General features: G+C 42.8%; 2 protein-coding genes across 2 annotated transcripts in view; one reads left to right on the top strand and one right to left on the bottom strand.

Annotated features, from left to right (window-relative positions):
- The window catches only part of SLC1A6 (solute carrier family 1 member 6), a 92764-nt gene that overhangs the window by 51393 nt on the left and 17986 nt on the right, over window positions 1–23385 (bottom strand). The gene's annotated exons all lie outside the window — the stretch shown is intronic.
- CASP14 (caspase 14) lies at window positions 5088–7494 on the top strand. The gene is made up of 6 exons (XM_019631763.1): window positions 5088–5114; window positions 6060–6209; window positions 6307–6532; window positions 6684–6800; window positions 6985–7088; window positions 7390–7494. The coding sequence occupies exons 1-6, from the start codon at window positions 5088–5090 to the stop codon at window positions 7492–7494; spliced, it is 729 nt and encodes a 242-aa protein (XP_019487308.1).

Here is a 23385-nt window from a genome sequence, read left to right as displayed (position 1 = left end):
TATATATACATATAGTCACGGGACATGGAGTAGAGAGTGGGAATGGAGTCAATGGAATTGTAATAGATAAGCATGATATCGGGGGTGGGAGGGCAGTAGATGGGGGAGCGGGGTTGTCGCTTTGTGAGGGTGAAAAGGATAACTATTGCATTGTTCTGTACACCTGAAACTAACAATAAAATTTAAAAAAAAATAGCCCCAGATGACTGTGACATGCAGCAAAGCTTTCGAACCAGAGCTTATACTATGCTGGGTTTCAATCAATAAAATATTGATGCCCTGGCCATATATAGAAGGTCAGAGAGAGAATTCTTTGGTTGCCAGACCTGCTTCAGGTCACCTTGAGCAGCTTGGGCTGGTGCACTTATCCTGCTGAGCTCATGTGACCTTCTCAGGCTGGACTTGGGAGAGTAGCTAAGCCCTTTTTAGGTATCCTTTTCATTGATCTGATCCTCAGGCTTTGAAGGAAGTAAAATAAGAGGACTCAGGAGTCCTCTGAGCCCAGCTGTGCCACTTTTGAGCCCACTTGCTTAACTTTGCTAAACCCCCTTTCTCTGTGCAATCTTAGTCATCAGGGTGAGAGTTCTCATCCTTCAGATGCTCCAAGTTGGTGCCTGAGATTGACAGCTGCTTGCCTGTGCTCCCCATTGTATTGCAAGCTCAGTGACTTGCAAAATTTCCCGAAAGGGAAGGAGCATCTGGGGCAGATGGGCGTCTTCCCAGCTATGGCTGACAAAATCCTGTTGGATGAGATCCAGTTGTCTTAGCTTGTTTACACCCCAAGGGAGCCTGCGCTGATGAGAAGTTGCCAAGTCTTTAAGCAACACCACCTCCTTTTGATGCGATCTCACTGCTACAGCTCCACAGGCAAAGGGGCCCCAAAGGTCAGGAGCTGAGGTTCGAATGGAACAATGGGCTGGTGACACAGAAGAGAAGAGAGGCATGAAGCAAAAAAAAGGTTCTATTGCTACAAAGATGATTCAAGCATGTGCCCAGAGGGTGAGCATGAGTTCTTTGGGTACATGGCCATTCTCTGGCTGTGTGCGAAAGCAGCACATGCCAACCATGCCTATGAACTCACACAAAAATGGTGCCCAAGAAGTGCATATCAATATAGTGTTGGGGGAAGGTAGTGACAAGAAAGGGAGCAGGAGGGCCGGCTGAATGGCTCGTTGGTTAAGAGTTGGCTTCGGAGTGCGAGCTCTGAGCAGCAGGGCTGCAAGTTCGGATTCCACATGGGCCAGTGACACTCTGCCCTCTACAGATAAGATAGTGAACAACAACTCAACCTGGAGCTGGGCTGCCGGGAGTCGCAGGCGACTGCATAGGCTGCAGTGGGCTGCCATAGGCTACCATGTGTGGCTGGCAGCCAGCATGAGAGGTTGGCAGCCAGCGTGAGCTGCCATGAGCCGCTTTATGCAGCTGTCCAGTGGCTGGCAACTGATCTGCCTCACCTGGGAAGAGCACAATGATCACAATACCAACATGGGCCAGTGAAGCAACATCCTCCACAACTAGACTGAAGAACAAAAGGACAGCAACTTGTCCGTTCCCCTTCCCTGATTCCCCAACGGTGTTCCCTCCCCCAATTCCCCAATAAAATTTTTTTAAAAAGAAAGAAAGAAAGAAAGAAAGAAAGAAAGAAAGAAAGAAAGAAAGAAAGAAAGAAAGAAAGAAAGAGAGCAGGAGACGAAATCCAGGTCTGAGACCTAGACACATTCTTTTCCTTCAACTGGTCCTGGTTGCGTATGTATGTTCAGTCTGTGGAAATTCATCGAGCTGCGCACTTATGATCTGTACTTTTTTTCTGCGTGAAGTTATTCTTCAATAAAAAGTTTTCTAAAAGAAAATTAAAAAGGAGTTTCTTCCATATTTACCAGCATAGAAAGATGACCCAGACATGTAAGTAAAGTGAACAAAGCAAGTAACAGAACAATTTGGAGGAATGAGCCAACATATTTAACAAACAGCTATAAATGAGTAAGTCAATGCACAGGTGGGGATTTGGAGAGAAACTGCCCCACCTGGTGCCTGAGTTATCTTGAAATCAAAAGAAGAATTGGGAGGATGAGAATGCTCAAGTGTTTTTAAATTTTGTTATTGTGATTAAAATAGACATAACAAAAAATTTACCATTTAACCATTTTAACCAAGATTTGTGTGTTAATGTTTATAGCAACATCATTCACAATAATCAAAAGGTGGAAACAACCCAAATGGATGGATGAATAGACAAATTAGGTCTATCTATACAATGCAATATTATTCAGCCGTAAAAAGGGATGACATACTGATACAGACTACAACATGGATGTACCTTAAAAACATTATGATGAGTGAAAGAAGTCAAACAAAAAGACCACAGTTATGATCGTTTCATATGAAACGTCTGAAACAGGGAAATCTATAGAGACAGAATGTAGCTTAGTGGTTGTCAGGGGCAGGGACATATGGAGGGGATTGCACCAGTAACTAGAGGGCACGGGGTTTCTCTTTGGAGGTGATTAAAATGTTCTAAAATTGACTGTGGTAATGGTTGCACAAGTCTGCAAATATAGGAAAAACCATTGAATTGTATACTTCAAATGGGTCAATTGTATTATAGTGAATTATATCTCTTGAAAGCTGTTAAATAAAATGAAGTGAAGTTAAGCAAAGTGAAAGGACATGAAGTGAAGGGAAATAAAGGCTGAAAAAAGAATAAAAGAGGAAGGTCATGAGAAAGAGGAGCAAGAAACTGAATCAGCTATGAAACATCAGGTGAGGCAGCTGAACTGGACTCTCTGGGGCTGGACCCTCCTGGGTTTGAATGCCACTGTGCCAATTATTGGTTGGGTGACCGTGGGCAGTCATTTTACGTCTGTGAGTCTGTTTTCTTTTCTGTGAAATGAGAGCAAACAATGCTGAGCTCTTAGGGCTACTGAACACTCAGTGAGTGTTCATAAACAAGTGAAGTTGGCATTATCTGCACAGCTGAATGTGTAAGAGATGGAAGTGGGTGCAATGATGGTTTTGAAGATAGCCAGATGAGCCGGACCTGTGGGTGCTCTGTGGGGGGCTGGTATGGAAGCTCTGCCTCAGCCTCCTTAGCCAGGGGTGTTGGCTGAGCTTTGCCATCGCTCATTCCGTGGGCGTTTGGCTCCATTTCCTCAGCAAGGGTGTGTTCCTCCTGTCATGAGGTTTCCTAAGTGACAGAAAACTTGCTGACAATAAAGGCCCAGACGGCTGTGCTGCCCAAATCACAGACAGGTCCCTTGGGAGAAACCTGGGACGATCCTGCCTGTCAGCAGTCCCTTCTCCAAGGTCAGCAGGTGGCCCTGACCTCTTGGTGGTGCCCAGTCCTGTTGGCAACTAGGAGAGCGGTGAGACAGCCTGGTTGTAAGAAGCAGCTACTTCTGGAATCAGTAAGTCATTTGACAGACATTAGCCTGTCTCTCTCTTTCTCTCTCTCTCTCTCTCTCTCTCTCTCTCTCTCTCTCTCTCTCTCTCTCTCTCTCTCTCTCTCTCTCTCTCTCTCTCTCTCTCACTGAATGAATGCATTTTCTGATCAGTTTTCCACCCACCCACCTACCCATCCATCCATCCATCCTTTATTTCATTTGTTTATTTGTTTTTCATTTGTTTACTCAACAAATTCTCTCCAACACAGCCTCAGGGCCCATTCCCACATTGATGACCCTGATGGAGACAAAGATAAAGAAGTCAAGCTTTCAGTCCTAAAACTGGAGCTGCCAACTCAGCCACAAGAATAAGAATCAAAAGCACCACTGTAATGCAGGTCAAAACAGGCAGAGCTGGGGAGTCCAGAGAAGGGAGAGACAATTTCCAGTGGGTTAGAAGGGATCTGTGCTGTGCTGTGCAGTTAGCACTGGCTGTGCTGTGCCATTACTGTAAAGCATCTAATGTTCTTTTAAGGTCCTTTTCCGATGAGAAAACTGAGTCTCAGAGAGGAGGCTCAATGTCACACAGCTGGGAAGGGGCCAAAGCAGGACTTGATTCTGGTTTATCCAGCTCCAGAATACACGTTCCTTCTACTCTCACTCTCCTCACACACAGTATTTGGTTCCTTTTTTCTTAGAATATTGGCTCCATGGTGTGTGTGTGTGTGTGTGTGTGTGTGTGTGTGTGTGTGTGTGTGTAAGACAGAAAAAAGCAAGAAATTTAATGTTCCTTTCTGTTACAGACTAGAGCTACAAAAGTGCAAGGAGCATGTCTTCTCAAAATGTAGCTCATAATAGACACTCAGGAAATATTTGTTGAATAGATAGATATATGGGTGGTTGGATAGATAAGTAGATGGATGGATGGATGGATGGATAGATGAGTGGAGGGATGAGTGAATGGTGGGGAAAGACCTGATGACACACAAATTGGCAGAAAAGTGTCTTAACTAATAAAAAAGCATTCCAGGCTGATGAGAAAGAAAAGGCAAGGAGATGGGAAAATGCCAAGAATATGGCAAAAGTCATTCTGTTCAGCCAGAGAGTAGAACAGGACTCAGATGAGAATGGAGAACTCAGACAGATGTTCAGGATCAAGGCAGAGGGAGGGAGATGGGTTGATCTGTTTGGATTAGAGACCCACTGGGAGAGTTTCAAAGTAGTATTCCCCATGCTAATCATCGTCTCATTTCAAACCCAACCCCGAAGCATCGCCTTGTTGATGCCTCTTAAACCAGTCAGCTCCTGGGCGGCAGAGGGGGATACACGGGGTTGCTTGTCCTGCTTATCAGTCCAGTAATGAGTCCGGTCCATCACAGGCTGGTTCTGAAGGAGAAATAGGGAAATTTCCAGATGGGTGGCATTGTGAAGTGGACCTACCAGGAGTTCTGGAGATCCAGGGGTGAAAGACACCACTGGAGTGTTACACCAGAAAGGACACACTTCATGGACCGTGACCTCTTGCCCAGGTCTGACCATGAAACCAGTTCCCACCACTAGGATCCTATTTGCTCTCAAAAATCCAGATACACAAACTATGGTCTATGCCCTGAGCCTCTCTGCCTTCCTTTGGAGACCTTCAATCCGTCTTCTCTTGAATCCTAGGATCAGCTAAGGGTGCTGAGAACCGGACTCAGAATCAGAAACATGAGCAATCCTCGGCCTCTGGAAAAGGTGGGCTGGGTGAAGGTTGGGGGAGAGGGATGGGAGCCTCTGGAGAGAGGGGAGGTGAAGAGCTTAATGCTTCAGAGACAGTGGACGGGGGAGGAGGGGCAGGGAGGGACATGAAATCATGGCCTAAATTCAGAGCTAGAAGTTGCTTTGTGATCATTCAAATAGAGAAAGACTCAGATGGAACTCAAGTCGGGTTGGGGGGAACTCTACTACAGCTTTCTCAAAGTATCCTGCATCTGCTTTGAAAAGAAAATTTGACCCCAACGTCCTTTTTCCTCAGATGGGATAAGATAGGATCTCAGCACTAGCTTCAGAAATTCTGAGACCTGCGCATGTAAGAAAGTAATGCTTAGAACACTCTTGGAAAAGATGGAGAAACAAACCACCTAATGTGACAACTGAAAGGAACCTTCAAATTTCTACACACACACACACACACACACACACACACACTCACACACACTCACACACACAGTCTATATTTGGAAACTGAGACTCAGATAGGAGGAGTGACTTTCTCGAGTTCATACAGGACTAAAACAGAGCAGGACGCCAGGAAGGAAACCAATTTTGGGTGTTGAGCACAAAATAGAGTATACAGATATGAAATTATGTTGTACACCTGAAATTTACATAATCTTATTAACCAATGTTACTTCAATAAATTTAATAAAAAATAAGAAAATAAAGGATACCAAGTCAAATTAGAATTTCACAACCACAACAAATAATCTTATAGTATAAGTATATCCTGTGTAATAGTTGGGATGTATTTATACTAAAAATCTTGGGGTTTTTTTTATATATATTAATCTGAAATTTGAGTGTAACTGGGCATCCTGCATTTTACCTGGCAACCCTAACCCCAGGCCTCTTTGGACCAAATCTCCTGCTTCTCCTTGACCTCCCTACCCCTTTGATTATTTTTGTCATCTTTTGGCCCAGGAGGCATATGACATGTCAGGCGCCCGTCTAGCCCTGACGCTATGCGTCACCAAAGCCCGGGAAGGTTCTGAGGCGGACCTAGACGCCCTGGAACGAATGTTCAGGCAGCTGGGATTCCAGAGTACCACGAAGAGAGACCCCACCGCCCAGGTATTGTGCAGCCCAGCCCCAGGCCAGCGGAGGAGGGGCTGGACCGGAAGGTGGGCTCCAGGAATACACTTGAGTCTGGCCATTTCTCTCGCTCTAGCAATTCCAGGAAGAGCTGGAAAAATTCCAGCGGGCCATCGATGCCCGGGAAGACTTTGTCAGCTGTGCTTTTGTGGTGCTCATGGCGCATGGGCTAGAAGGTCGCCTCAAAGGGGAAGACGAGAAGATGGTCGAGCTGGAGAACCTTTTCAGGGTTCTGAACAACAAGAATTGCCAGGCCCTGAGAGCGAAGCCTAAGGTGTACATCGTGCAGGCCTGTCGTGGAGGTGGGGACAGAGCCAAGGACAGAGTTTGTGTTCCTAATCCAGCACCATCCCATAACCCCAGATCTAGAGCCCACTGCTCATCTGTTTTATGACCTCCTCCTTCCCCCATCTTTCTCTCTGAGTTTGCCTTTTCCTCTTCTTGATGTTTCAGAACAAAGGGACCCTGGTGAAACAGTAGGTGGAGACAACACTGTGATGATCATAAAAGACGACCTTGACACCATTCCAACGTACACGGACACCCTCCACATCTACTCCACTGTGGAGGGTATGAGCTCCCAGTTGACCCAAGGTGGCTCCTGCTCCCCTACCTCACCTACTGCTCCTGACCCCTGAGGCACTCCTCCAGGACCCACCCTCTTCCAGGCCTCTTGCACCACCCCCCCCCCTCCCACCTCCATTGGAGCCCACTTCTCTGCCATCCCCTGAGCCCACTTCTCTGCCATCCCCAGGGTACCTTTCCTACAGACATGACCAGGATGGCTCCTGCTTCATCCAGACCCTGGTTGATGTATTCTTGGAGAGAAAAGGACCTATCCTGGATCTTCTCACAGAGGTGAATTGGGACAGTATGTGAGATAATTTAGATGAAATAGATACATTTCTATAACAAAACCTTTGGGAAAACTTTTTTTCTAATGGTTATGTGCTTTTATAGCAGATTAGGAAAAAAACATATAACAAGAATGTCTAACCAATGATTCCATAGAGATGATGGTATCGGATGAGACAATAATAGTCACTCATCTGAGGGCAGGGATACTCACCTGCCCGCTTTTCTAAACTTCTCCCCATGAACCCATTATACTGACTCCCCCAGGGGCCAAGCCCCAAGCTGACCACACCTATTGCTACAGGTAACCCGGCGGATGGCAGAAGAAGAGGTGGTTCATGAAGGGGAGGCGAGGAAATTGAACCCCCAAATCGAAAGCACCCTTCGGAAACAGCTCTATCTGCAGTAGAAGTAGAAAGAGAATGGAGGGGCTCCCTTTCTGGAGCTCTCTCTGTCATGTGGATGTTTAAAGGCAGCTCTCATCACTTCCTCCAAATCTTCTCTTCCCAAAGCTAAATGGCACCCAATCCTTTCATCACACTTCTTATGCAGGTCCTTCTTCAGTCTTTTCCTGTCTTGCTTAGAGCAACCCACCTAAAACTGAGCACGAGGCATGATGGTAACAACAACATCACCTTCCTCAGGCTGGACACTTTACATCTATAAATGCAACCTAAGAGAGTAATTGTTTATTCCACTTTCTGTTCCTATGCTCATCTGAAATCTTCTTTCATAAATCATACCCATACAAATGTAGCTGCATAAAGCAAACGATTTCCCCCTGATAAACTAATGCCCACTCACCACCTCCTACCTTAATCAAAGCTTTGGGGGCTCCTGAATCTCACCTAGGGTTCTAACCTCTTCCTGAACCCACATCTATTCTTATCTCACAGAAATTCACTCTCAATTCCTAAAAATTCAGTCAGGCAAGAATTGTTCTCTCTCTCTAAAACACCCCCTTCCTTGGCTAGCAAGCTGGTACCTTAACACAATTCTCCTAATTCATGGGCTCTCTCTGGCTAATAGAAACACCTCCTTCTTTTCTGGATCTCTGCCTCTTAATTAACACTCACCCCATCCCCACCAACTAGGCCCTGGACTCTGCCTTCTCTCCAAGAAAATCCATCCATTCTCATGGTTTCAACTTCCAACCACTCTGAATCAGAGTATGTTGGAACTATGGTAAATCCCCTAGTGTCACCCTGTTATTTTGTAGACAACATGATAAAGGCCCAGAGAAGTTAAATGGCTTGGTAAACGCCACACAGTAAGTCAGGGGCAGGATCAAGTTTGGTTTCCAGTCCAGCCCCTTTCCACTGCCTGCTAAGTCTTAACCCATCAGAAAACTTTTCTAATTAGAGAAACCACCTAATAAAAGTTCTTCTTACCTTGGGGGTAGGAGCTCCCTGGAAGACTTCTAGAAATCTTTAATAACCAGCATTCAAGGTTACCTCCATGAAATTCCAGCACTGGGCTGGAAGGTGGATCAGATGCTCTGCCTTCCAAGTCTATGATGCACGTCTCTCTATCTCTAGCCTGGACCTTTCCCACGGAAATAACTTGCGGTCATACCTGCCATAGTTGAAAACTCATGGTTAAAGATGAGTCTTTTCTTCCTGGTCTATCCTCCAAGTGTTCCCTGGCACCCTCAACCTCAGACCCAAGTTCGGAATTCTGCATTTATCTATAGCACCCTTCCTTTAACCTTCATACGTCACCAGCCACCATACCCAGCCCAACCTGACTTTGAGACACATCTCATATCTGCTGTCTCTTCCCTTACATGTCACTCTCTAGGCTCAAGTCCCACTTTCTCATGTTTGCATTTTTGTACCAGCTTCTTTCTTTGCCTCTCTGCCTGACTATTTCACCCCTCCTCTGCCCTCCATACTATCTACAATTCTTGATCTTCCTAGAACACCCAAGAAGACACAATGATACCCCATCATTTAGAGACCAAGGCCAAACTCCACATCCTGATTTCTTACACCCTTACAATTCCACCTCCTACCAGCAATCAGCTAAACTCATCCCCCAATTCCCCCACCAGAGCTTTTGCTATCACCATTCCTCAAGCTGGAATGCTATCTCTCTCCCTTCAACCCCCTTTCACTGCCTCCCACCCCTACTTATTCCAGAAAGCCATTCCTAATAGTTTTTCTAGTTGATTCTGCTCTCTCACCCATGGTGAGACACTGAGGATTACAATTCTTAAGGGCAAGGAACAAGTCTTTGATTAACTTAATGGGTGTTCAGTAAATATTTGTCAAACTTTAAAAGTATGTGTTGGAACCTTTGATCTGTACTTAAACCATGAGGCTGATGTGAAAGGCATTATGGATTTGGTTTCTTTTTTCTGAAGGCCAGCTGCCTTCCAGGTGTGTCCTTCATGAACAGAGAATCAGGAGCTCATCCCATCTCTTCCATAAAAGCAGATGTGTTAGGAATTTGTAAAGTTACAAGCCACTCTTCCATGCCAAGTGGCTATATCTTACATGATGGTTCCATCTCCAGAATATTCCCAAAGAAGTATCCAGACACAGAACTGTAGCTTTCTACAACCATAAGGGACCATGGAGATCAGCAATTTACAGGATCACAAATATTTAGCAAGCATGCCAACTCTCTCTATCCAGGTGCTCATTGCAGACATAACTAATCAGTCATACCTCTTCCCTACTGAACTGGGGTGTAGCCTCAAAGTCTTTCTTCTTGCAGCACTCCAAGCAGCATGGTATATCATTCCTGACCCAGTTTAACCCCTTCATTAGGAAGTAATTTGTCAAGCGTCACCACATTCTTAAGCAGTAAACACAGGGCTCCTCATCTATGGTGCCATGGCAGCTTTACATGTAGGAATAGCAGAGCAAGTGGCTGAGGCAGGGGTGAGGATACAAGGACAAGTAGATCTGGAGTGATGTACATACTGAGTCCTATACACCCACCCATGTGCACACCTGTGCTCTGAACACCCAAAGATTTTGGAGTCTCCAAATACAGGACTCAGCAAACTATGACCAGCTTGTCAAATCAAGTCTGCAGCTAGTTTTTATAAATAGATATTTATTGGCACAGTCATGTTCATTCATTTACATATTGTCAATGGCTCCTTTCACCTTACAACTGCAGGCTTCTGTAACTACAACAGACATCACATGTCTGGCAACACTGAAATTAGTTACTACCTGGCTCTTTACAGAATAAGTGTGTCAATTCCTGCTCATATATCCCTCCAGCAAATTCGCATTTTGCTGAAGTTGACCAGAGTGGCTCACCGCCAAGAACCATACCTAATATAACAGGCAACACAGTGCTGAAATCCATGGCTTCATTCTTCAAGAACCCTGATTAAGGGCTTCCCCCAATTATTTAGTAAGGATTTGAAAGTTTATCCTGTATTTTGTAGGGTGTCATATGGTCACATGTCTTGTTAGGGAGACCACTTCATGAATGATGTAGAGGCTTGTACACCTGAAGCTGACATTGAATAATATTGTATGTCAACTATAATTTAATATATATATAGTCATGGGATGTGGACCATAGTGTGGGGAGTGGAGTCCGTGGAATTATAATAGATATGTATGCTATGAGGGGGGTGGGGAGTGGGGGGGTGGATTGGGGGAGAGGGGTTGTCACTTTGTGAGGGATATAAAGTATAACTATTGCATTGTTTTGTACACCTGAAACTAATAAAAATTAATTAATTAAAAATAAATTTAAAAAAAATAAAGTTTATCCTGGAAGTTTATTATTGAGTATCAGGGGCAGATCCAGGTTTTACAGGACCTACATGATTGGTGTGGGAGTCCTTCCTTAAGAAAATATATTAAAATACCAACACAGAGTTAGTACAGCCCCAGAGCACATTATCAGCTCTCTCTCTTGGCCTTGGAGGGACTCATGAATGTGGGGCCTTGTAGCTTGTGCTGTGTTTACTTCACAGCAAGTCCACCTCTGTCCACCATCTGTGCTCCAAATCATCCTCCAACTACAACAGAACAGTCATTTTAAAATGAAAAATCTGACTTGTCATGCATATTCTTAAATTCTTTCAGTGATCTCTCACTGCTCTTTGGATAAGGAAAAAAAGTCTTGACTTTTAGGTCCCACAATCTCATCTCTGCCCCTTCACTCTTATTGATGAAAATGTTTTTAAAATAGATAGTGGTGTTGGTTGCACATCACAAATGTCATTCATTCCACTGAATGTACACTTAAAAGTGGTTAAAGTGGTCAATTATATGTTATATATATTTTTATCACAATGTTTTAAAATAATAGTGTAATATACTAGATTTCCGGTCAAAATGGCAGGGTACATAAATGCTGTGCTTGCCTCCACTCATGACCACATCAAAATTACAACTAAACTACAGAAGAACCATCACTGAGAATCTCCTGAAGTCTAGCTGAATATAAGTCCTGTAAGTAAGGATATACAGAATCCATGTCAAGACTTGTATGATAAGCAGAGATGCCAAATGGTCTAGTCCCACACCCTGTGTGGCAGTTAAAAATTGGGAGGATATCTCAGCTGTGGAGGTACCTCCTGAGGAACGAGGGGTCTCAGCCCCACACCAGGCTCCCCAACCCAAGATTCCAGTGCTGGAGAGAGAAGTCCCTACAACTTCTGGCTGTGAAAACCAGCAGAGGTTGTGGCTGAGTGAGATGGCAGGTGGCTGGAGTCCCAGGCATCCTCCCTAAAGGGCCCACACATGGACTTACTCACCGACAGACTAACTCACTCTGAGCTCCAGTGCTGGGGCAGCAGCTCAAAAGATATCAGGGATGTATGGGGAGGAACTGAATTGTCTGGCTTCAGAGTGAGGCCTGGAGGGGCCGCTTTCTTTCAGACAGAAATGCTGGCAGAAGCCATTGTTCCTTTATCGAGCCCTCCCCGCTCCCAGCGTTCAGACTTAAGCAGGTGCCATATGTGAGTTGAACCTGGCTAACACAGTTCAACCTGCCTGGTGATTCCCCAAGACCCCACCCTGCCCAACTTCCAGGCCCACCCAAGCTGTTCCCAGTGACTTTTCCATACAAAGGACCTATCTTGGCTCATGCTTTGGATTTTCCTAAAAAAATCTCTCAAAGGTACTCAAACCCCAAACAAGCAGCATTTGACCACAGCATGCCCTGTACTTCTTGCTAAGCAGCTCCAAGCCAGCACTAGCAGCAGCCAGTCTCAGTTCACAGCTTAGTCTCTCCCAGGCACCTGCAAGCCCAGCGTGGGTGGTGGCCATCTGCGGATTACTTCATGGCTCATTCCAGGTGGCTTCAGGGAGGGCACAGGCTGCAGCTGAATTTGGCCAGTGGTGAGGTTCTTCCCAGAAGCCCCAGGACTGGCACACCTGGTGGCCAGCTTCAGACCAAGCTGGATTACTGGCTTCAGATTGAGCTGGAGCATCACCTGCTGCCTCTGCAGCCAACACACTTAAAGGTCAGACTTGTCAGGCACCAGAGCCATGTTACAGCAAATCCTGCTCCATAGGGCCAGCTCCTCCACTGTAGGCATGGCCAATCAGACCAATGGTCAGTTCCTCCCACTGATGTGCAAACAACAACCAAGGCTCAACTGGGCACACACAACCCACACAAGGGACATACCTGGAGCATCCGGCTAAGGTAACCAGGGATACTGTACCACTGAGCCCCACAGAATACGTACTACATAAGGCCACTCTACTAAAAAAGAAATGACAGAAAACGTCCCTAATCTGGTGAAAGAAATAGACATACAAGCTCAGAAAGTGCAGAGAATCCCAAACAAGATGAACCCAAAGAGGCCTACATTAAGACACATCATAATTAAAGTGCCAAAGATTAAAGACAAAGAGAAAATTTCAAAAGCAGCAAGAGAAAATCTGTTAGTTACCAACAAGGGAGTTTTCATAAGACTGTCAGTGGATTTCTCAACAGAAATTTTACATGCCAGAAGGGACTGGCATGAAATATTCCAAGTAATAAAAAGCAAGGACCCAGCAAAGCTATCATTTAGAATCGAAGGACAGATAGCTTCCTAGACAAGAAAAAGCTAAAGGAGTTCACCACCAAGCCAGTATTACAAGAAATCTTTTTTTTTTTAATTGGGGAATTGGGGGAGGGACCAGCCTTGGGGAATCGGGGAAGGGTAACAGACAAATTGCTGTCCTTCTGCTCCTCAGTCTGGCCGTGGAGGATGTTGTTTCACTGGTCCAAGTTGGCACCATCATTGCGCTCCTCCCAGGTGAGGCAGATCAGTTGCAGGCCTCTGGATGGCCGCTCACCGTGGCTACCAGCTGCCCACGCTGGCCGCTGGCCACACATGGTAGCCCATGGCAACCCACTACAACAGGGGCTGCAGCCCACACTGTCGCCGGCGACTCATGGCAGCCCAGCTCCAGGGTGAGCTGTTGTTCAGCATCTTAGCTGTAGAGGGCAGTGTCACTGGCCCTCATATGTGGGATCCGAACCGGGGCCCTCTGGCGTCCCAAGCCAGTTCTTAACCATCGCGCCACTCGGCCGGCCCACAAGAAATCTTAAAGGGACTTCTAGAAGAAGAAGGAGAAGAAGAAGGAGAAGGAGAAGGAAGAAGGAAGGAGAAGGAGAAGAAGAAGAAGAGGAAGAAGAGGAAGAAGAGGAAGAAGAGGAAGAAGAAGAAGAAATATGAATAATAAAATGGCAATAACTATATGTCTATCAACAATTACTTTAAATGTAAATGGATTGAATGCTCCAATCAAAAGACATAGGGTGGATGAATGGATAAGACAACAAGACTCTTACACATGCTGCCTACAAGAGATTTACTTCAGATCAAAAGAAACACACAGACTGAAAGTAAAGAAATGGAAAATGATATTTCATGAAAATGGAAACAAACAAAAAAGTTATATGAGACAAAATTGACTTTAAACAAAGGCTATAACAAGAGCCAAAAAAGGACCCAGTAATCCTACTTCTGGGTATTTTTCTTAAGAAACCCAAAACACTACTTTGAAGGGATATGTGCATCTATATGTTCATTGTGGCATTATTTACAATAGCCAAGATATGGAAGCAAACTGGGTGTCCATCAATGAATGATTGGATAAAGAAAAGGTAATACATATATGCAATGGAATATTACTCAGCCATAAAAAAAATAAAATCTTGCCATCTGTAACAACATGGATGGACCTAGAGGGTATGATGCTAAGCGTAATAAATCAGACAGAGAAAACAAATGCCATATGATTTTGCTGATATGTGGAATGCTGATATGTGGAAAAGAACAAAATAAACCAACAAATAAAACAGAAACAGACTCATAGATACAGAGAATAAACTGGTGGTTGCCAGACAGGAGGGGGGTTGGGGGGATGAAAAAGGTGAAGGGATTAAAAAGTACAAATTGATAGTTACAATTAAATAGTCATGGGAATGTAAAGTACAGCATAAGAAATATAGTCAATAATATTGTAGTAACTATATATAGTGCCAGGTGGGTACTAGATTTATTGGGGTGATCACCTCATAAATTATATAAATGTCTAACCACTATGTTGTACACCTGAAAGTAATATAATATTGTATGTCAACTGTAATTGAAAATTTTTTCAATTCTTTTAAAAAATAATGTAACATATCAAAAAACAATGAATTATACATTAACCAGATGAAAGAGATTAACATCACCAAGGATGTTGTGGATTTCATATACTCCCTGATGTGATGTAATTAAAGATGATGTAATGAAATAATATGATGTAATGTCATTCACCTCTGGGGTGTTCTTTCCAAAAAGGTGTTTTTAACAGCTTTGTTGAGATATAATTCACATACCATGCAATTTAACTATTTAAAACATACAATCCATTGTATTTTGGTATGTGACATTATCATTTCTTTAAAAATCCATAATCCCAATCTAATCATAAGAAAAACAACAGACAAATCCAGATTGATTGACAGCTAAAGGATACCCAGCCAGTCCTTCACAAGACTGTCAAGGTCATGAAGAATACGGAAACTTGTGAAAAATTACCCCAAACTGAAGGAGACCAGGGAGACAGAACAATTCAGTGCAATGCCGTACCCTAGATTGGAACAGAAACAGGGCAATAATGGAAAAACTAGAAAAATCTAAAATTTAGGTTTTTTTGGGTTTTTTGTTGCTGTTGTTTTGTTTTTTTTAATTGGGGAATTGGGGGGATGGGAACAGTGCTGGGGACCTGGGGGAAGGGGAACAGACAAGTTGCTGTCCTTTTGTTCTTCAGTCTAGTTGTGGAGGACGTTGCTTCACTGGCCCATGTTGGCACCATCACTGCGCTCTTCCCGGGTGAGGCACATCAGTCGCCGGCTTCTGGACAGCTGCTCACTGTGGCTGCTAGCCGCTCACGCTGGCTGCTGGCCACACATGGTAGCCCATGGCAACCCACTGCAGCAGGGGCTGCAGCTGTTGCCGGCAACTCACGGCAGCCCAGCTCCAGGTTGAGCTGCTGTTCAGCATCTTAGCTGTAGAGGGCAGTGTCACTGGCCCTCATATGTGGGATCCAAACTGGGCCCTCTGGCGTCCCACTCCAGTTCTCAACCATCGCACCACTCGGCCGGCCCTAAAATTTAGTCTTTAAAAAGCAAATACATGGGATGTTTTCTTCCCAAGATGCCATAACCCCATTCTAACAATGAGAAAACATCAAACAAACAAATTAAGGGACACACTAATACCAGACCCGTAAAAACTATCAAGGTCATGAAAAACAAGACAAGAGACAGAGAAACTATCATAGATCAGAGGAGACAAAGAAAACATGACTGCTAAATGCAACGTGGTATCTTGCATTGGACCTAAGAACAGAATACATTTGTGGGTAAACTGGTGAACTCTGAATGAACTCTGAATTTAGTTAAGTAGCACTGTGTCAATGTGAGTTTTAATAAATATACCCTGGTTAAGTAGGATGTTAACATTAAAGGAATAAAACAGGAATTCTTTGTATTATTTTTTTAACTTTTCTGTAAATCTACAAGTATTCCAAAAAAAAAAAAGAATTTATCTAAAACACACAAAAATAATAATTGGGGTAGTGTTTGTTTCTCTAACTTAACGCTGATTGCTACAGGTGTAATCATCATTAATTTTAAAATAAGGGAAGTAAACCTACAGTATCTAATCTATGTAAACAAATTTGTCAATTTTAATCCATTGCTATTAGAATACAATGTAATTTTGAGGCATGATAAAAGATTGGCAAATCAATGCTAATTCCTTTTAGCATTTCAACATTTTTTTCAGTTTCATTGAAATATAATTGATCTACAGCACTGTGTAAGTTTCAGGTGTACAGCATAATGATTTGACTTACATATATTGTGAAATGATTTCCACAATAAGTTTAGTTTACATCCATCATCTCATATAGATACCAAAAAAATGAAAAAAAATGGATTTTTTCCTTGTGATGAGAATGGTTAGGATCCACTCTCTTAGCAACTTTCCAATATCCCATACGGCAGTGTTCACTACAGTTACCATGCTGTGCATGACATCCCTAGTACTTATTTATCTTATAATTGGAAGTTTGTGCCATTTGACCACCTTCCTCCAATTCCCCCTCACCCAACACCCCACCTCTGGTAACTCAAATCTGATCTCTGTGAGTTTGGCTTGTTTTTGTTTTGTTTTGTGTTTTGTTTTAGATTCCACACATGAGTGACATCATGTTAAATTTTGACATTATACTTAACTTGAGAAGAATTTAGATTTTGCCCCTGGTGCTTGAGGTCAGAACGCTATTGTGTCAAGATGAAGTATCACTGAACCACTCTATACCACCCTGGATGGATTTACCTCTTTAAGTCAACATACCTATTCCTTTGGACAGGTTGAGGGGAGGGGAGAGTTGAAAGAAATTAGGGAACAGATATTGAGCATTTCCTGACCACACCCAACATTTTCCCACTGATTATTCTGTAGAATAGGGTGAAACCAGCGTTGGTGGGAAGGCTGAATGAATGATCCTCCCATCCAAACCACAGAATTAAAGAACGTTTGCACAACCAGGAGACATGCCCGTTTGTTCACATTGACTATGCTTATATCCAAATGGAGTTTACATATTACAGTCTCCCAAACTTTGGTCTTTTGCATGCTACATTCGCCCCATTTCTACATATCCCTGTGTTATTATTTCACTGATATTTTTCTTTAAAGCAATTTTATTTTATTTTTTACTTAAAAGGAAATATTATCCATACAATACAATATTGTTTGATATTTAAAAGTAATGAAGGGCTGGGCCGGCTGAGTGGCTCAGTTGGTTAAGAGCTCGCTCAAGAGCTTGAGCTCTGAGCAACAGCAGTTCGAGTCCAGCCCGAGCTGAGCAGCCGCTGAGCTGCCAACAGGTAGCAGGATGGCTCAGCTAAAAAAATAAAAAATAAAAAAAATAAAATCATTCATTAAAAGTAATGAAGGGCTGATATGGGCTACAGTATGGATGAACTTTGAAGACATTATGCTAAGTGGAAAAATCCATGTATTATATGATTCCATTTATATGAAATGTCCAGAACAGGCCAATCATAGACCCAGAAAGCATATTAGTGAGTGGAGGGGTTAGAGGGAGGGAGCAATGAAGGGTGACTGCTTAATGGGGATGGGGTTCCCTTTTGGGGTGATTGACAAACAAATTCTGGAACTGAATAGTGGTGATGATTGTACAACTCTTTGAACATACCAAAGACCATTAGAATTGTACACTTTCAAAGGGTGAATTTTATGGAGTGTGAATTATATTTCAGTAAAGTTGTTATTTAAAAAACGAAACGGTTACCTATTATGGTAAAGGGAAAAATCAATATCACTTGCCATAAATAGGAGATAAGCATAGAAATAAAAACATGCCCCTACCAAATGCCACATACTGTTCTAGGTACTGGAAATAGTGTGATTGACAAAACCCCTGACCTCATGGAACTTACATTCTGGTGGGAAGACTGTCAATAAACAAATAAATAACACTATATTATTATTATTATTATTATTATTATTATTATTATTAGCATTAGCATTATTATTATACAATATTATTCTTAGTAGCACTAAGTGCAATGGAAAGAAGGCATCACAAGGAGTTAAAGAATCATGGGGGGAAGACCCTTTTTATTGTGGTAAAATACACATAACATGAAATGTACCACTTTAACCATTTTTAAAGTGTATAATTCAGTGGCACTTAGTACATCCGCGACATTGTGCAACCATCACCTCTATCTAGTTCCAGAACATTCCATCACCCCAAAAGGAGACCCCATGCACTCATGGCTGGTCAGGGAGGTGATAGTTGAGCAGAGATCTAGTTGAAGGAAGAGCCAGTGAAAACCATGTAAAGATCTGATGGTCTTTGTATGTGACCTTCACCCCTGTACTATTATTTTGTTCATATTTTTCTTTAAAGTAATTTTTTTTATTACTAAAAAGCCAAGTTTTATCCCCACAATGGAATATTATTTGGCAATTTAAAAAATGAACAAACTACTGATTGACACTATAGCATGGATGAGCCTTGAAAACATATGCTCTTAAAAAGGAGGCGACTCTTGTGGCTCTGGGAGGAAAACAAGGCCCATAGGCAGAAATGTTAAGGAAGCAGATTTTAGCTTAATCTCGGGAAGAACATTCCAGCACTGAACACTATCCCCCTCCCCACTGAAATCATCCAGCTCTGAATTTCAAGATCTCTCTCCTCAAGTTCTCCAAAGCTATTTAAGCAAAGCTCACCCATGAAAATAGCCCAAAAAAAGGCTGTACAAACAGCAGGCACAAAGGAGGTGTTTTATGCATTTGACAGTCAAAGAAATGCAAATTCCACAGGCCCCAAAAGGACCTGTTAAAACCCTAACAAATCAGCACGGAGTTTTACCAGCTAGTACTAATATATATATATATATATATATATATATATATATATATATATATATATATATATATATATATATATATATATATATATATATATATANTATATATATATATATGTATATGTATGTATATGTATATATGTATGTATATATATATATTGTTATGACCTTTGGAAAGCACTAGCTTTGTTTGTCAAGAGCTATAAAAATGTTCTCTTCTTTTGATCCAGTAATCCCACTTCAGGAAAGTTATCATAAAGAAATAACTCAACAAAAGAAGAAAAATAAATTAAATGGTTATTGCAGCTTTATCTACAATTTTAAAAATCAACCAAAAGGTGGGCCTGCTGAGTGGCGCATTGGTTAGGAGTTGGCTTGGGACGCCAGCTCTGAGAAGCAGGGCCCCAGTTTAGATCCCACATATGAGAGCCAGTGATGCTGCACCCTCTACAACTAAGATGGTGAACAACAGCTCAATCTGGGGCTGGGCAGCCATGAGTCACTGGCGATGGCATAGGCTGCAGTGGGGCTGGCCAGCAGCAGGCATTAGCTTTCGTGAGCCACCATGAGCCACAGTGAGCCGCCGTGTGTAGCCGTCCAATGGCCAGCGAGCAACTGCCTCACCCAGGAAGAGCGCAATGATAACACCAACATGGGCCAGTGAAGCCATTTTCTCCACAACTAGACTGAAGAACAAAAGGACAGCAACTTGTCTGTTCCCCTCCCCCAATACTCAATAAAATTTTTGAAAGAAAGAAAAAAAAATCAATCAAAATGTTAAGTAAATCATTATTGATGTGCTCTATGGAATATTAAGCAGCCATTGAAGTGGTGAGTAATGAACAGTATGTAGCCTTAGAGGGGAGAGTGATCATAGACCATTAGGGAGGGGAAAGCTTAGAGAAAAATAATACGTTCCATGCATTCCTAACCAAGTGCAAATAAATATGCATATGGGCCAAAAGTAGAGAAAAACTATACTGTGGAAAGTTCTTCTTACACATACAGACACACACAGACACACAACACATGTTTATATACACTCATATGTCCAAACAGTACACATACCCACATGGAATTACACATTCATATACACACATAAACTTGCCCACTCAATACACATGCTAGGGTAGGTAGGTAGATAGAAATGAGCAGAAGGGGGGATTCAGCCCCGATTACAAAGCCACTGGCTGCAGCTCCTACTTGGCTCAAGATCCCTGGCAGCTGCCCATCAGGACTCCAGGCTTATCTCTAAATCAAAGAGATGTGTTGTTAGAAGTCAGAGAAGAGGGGGACAAATCCTGTTTTTCAGGATCATCAATACCTTACTAGCCCACTCCTAAGGGATGTGTTTACATATCCCCCCAAATCAAGGGGATGTGGTTACCCAAGCCCCTAAATAAAAGGGATATGTTTACACATGCCCCTAACTCAAAGAAATGCATTGCCAGAGGACCAGGCACCTCAGGGGTGAGAAAGAGAGATAAGGGAAAGGAGAGGGGGAGGCAATTCTACCCATAGAAATAAAAGCCTTCACACGATGTAAGCCGGGGCTGCTTCCTTCTCTTGGGTCAGGCCTGCTCCACATCTCAGAGTGTACTCTCTTTTACCAATAAACTTCTGCTGTTCATGCTGCGCAAATTTCCATCTCTTGATTGAATTCATTCCTTCAAGAAGACGAAGAGCTGAGGTGTTCAACGTCATTTTCCCGGTAACATATGTGCCCGCACAATACACACACAAACACATTCACAAATGCTCCCTTCTCCTTCAAGACCTGGCACACATCACCACTTCTGTGAAGCATCCCTGGCCCTCTCAGGTAGTACGAGTAGCTCCTTCCTTTATTATCTAACACTTTGGAGACCACTGTTCGTCCCACAAACATCACTTAAGCACTGCCATTCCTCCAAGAGCTGGGCACACAGCAGTAACCAGATCCAATGTCTTCCCCCCAGCACTCTCACTCAGTTATAACACTTACTTCATTATAATGGAGTTTTTTGTTTATATGCCTGTCCTTCAAACAACCTCAGACAGGTTCACTACAGAGCCGAGCTGTCCTGAGTGGGATATGCTAAGAGGATACTGGATACCCACTCAGGACAAAGGATCGAGACTTGAGAGTTTGGAGGGTGCACAGAAACAAACCTGAGAGAAGACAGCGATAATGATGATCAACTGCTTTTCACAAATAAGGAAACCGAAACTCAAGAGGTGACATCACTTGCTTACATTCCTGCACCACAGAAGGAATAGGGGTGATTATCTCACTGTGGTCTGCTTGCAAAGTCTCCCTGTTCCTCCCACTGTTGTCATTGGGAAAGCCTAGAGATGCCAAGTTACAGCAACAAATCTTTAAAGGCCTATCACCTGGTGTTGAAATGTCCCAGTATCTCCCCCAAGGGCATCAGCCTCTAGAAGCCCAGAGGTACAAAGATACAAAGTCAGAAGTACAGGGCAACTGGCCAGCTCTGCGCAGCAAGGTGCGCCTGCCACCTGCAGGAGAGCCAGAGAACAGTCTTGCTTAGTGCTCCTCTTTCCAACCGTGACCTTCATTCAACCCATGGGCATCACATTGATCTGTAGCAACAACCCAAATTAAGGTGTGGCGCCGTCTGAAACTTTCTAATCTGCCTCAAGTGAATCAATTCCTTGTTGACTGTATTACTGGCCACCGTCCATCAGATTGGTCAGAATAGCCCTTGTCTTCCCATTTGCCCCAGCTAGACTTCACTCCTTCCTGGCTAGGTGTGACTAAGGGCTATGACTTTGAGAATGGAACACTGTCATTTTAGCTCTGGGGGAACATCTCAGGGGCTGCAAACATTATACATGCAAGCCTGCTGAGGTCTAGAAGCCAGCACTCAAAGGAGCTTCAGTGAAATAATCACAGGCACTTCTATTGAATGTTCACTGTATTCAGTAGCTGCCCTATGCCTGGTACCTACACCGTGCCATTTAAGCCTCACAATCTGCTGGTGAGGTGAATAATAGTATCATCCTTGTATCTCAGGTGAGGAAAGGAAGGCTCAGTTGTATTTAGTCAATTCCCGAGGATCTCACAGCTGCCAAGTGGCAGAGTTATAGCTTGTCTGAGTTTAACCACTACACTCTTTTGCCTCCCAACATTCCCAAAGACCAGAGCCATATACCAGGGAAGGTACACAGTACCACGGAAAGAGGTCCAACAGACTGGGCTCAAGTTCAGACTCTACCACGTTTCAGCCGAGTGACTCTGAGCCAACCTCTCTCAGAGAATGCTTACTGAGCACCTCTGATGTAGGTTCCCAGATCTTTGGAGTATTTTATTTATGATGCTCACTTGAATACTGGCTATCAATTTTAGGGATCCTTTTTCAAAAAAAAAAGGGGGAACTTAACTCAAAATATCTTAATCAAGTCATACTGTACAGCAGTGAAAAGAGATGAAACACTGCTATACACAACAACTGGAATAAATCTCACAAATACAATGTTAGGTCAAAACACCAGAAATAAAGTATGCATACCATATGTCTGGGTTTAAATAAAGTTCAAGAGAAGGCATAACTAATCTATGGTGTCAGAAATCAGAAAAGTGGTTGGTTATCTTTGGGGAGAAGAGATTGAGTAAGAATGGGGGAGTCATAAAGGGGCTTTGGGGTACTGGAGAGACAGAGAGAGAGAGCAAGGGAACATATATAGTTTTATATATAGTTTCTTATAAACATATAAGAATTTATATATTCTATTATATACACACGGGTGTGTATAGTTTTTGATAAAGTTAAACATACACTTTACATATGACCCAGCACTCATACTCTTAAAGATATGAAAATGTGTGTCCATGCAAAAACCTATAAATGAATGTTCATAGCAGTTTTATTTGTAATAGCCGAAACTGGAAACAACCTTCAATGAATGGCTGGATAAACACATTATGGTTCGTCCATACCATGGATACTACTCAACCATAAAAAGGAATGAACTATTGATACATGCAACCACTCGGATGGGTCTCAAGAATATTATGCTTAGTGTAAAAAGCCAGGCATTGTCAAAAGGCTACACATACTGTATGATTCCATTAACATAACATTTTGAAATGACGAAAACATAGTGTGAAATAATATATGTACAAAGTATTCATTTTAGCAAAAACTGTAAACATTCATCAATAGAAATATGGTTACATAAATTATAGCACCATCTGTTCAATGGAAAATAAGGAGCTTTAAAAATATTAAGGATATGAAAATATCACCAAGCTAAATTAAGTGATAAATGCAAGATGTAGAACAGTGTTATAATATACTACTTTTATGTACAAAAAGGGAGAGAATAAGTGTGTGTGTGTGTGTGTGTGTGTGTGTGGTGTGTGTGTGTGTGTGTAGACTCCAAAAGGTTACACAAGAAACCATTAACAGGG

The sequence above is a fragment of the Hipposideros armiger genome, unplaced genomic scaffold, assembly GCF_001890085.2.
Source record: "Hipposideros armiger isolate ML-2016 unplaced genomic scaffold, ASM189008v1 scaffold_1045, whole genome shotgun sequence".
NCBI classification, from domain to species: Eukaryota; Metazoa; Chordata; class Mammalia; order Chiroptera; family Hipposideridae; genus Hipposideros; species Hipposideros armiger.
This window is presented reverse-complemented; position numbering and strand designations above follow the sequence as displayed.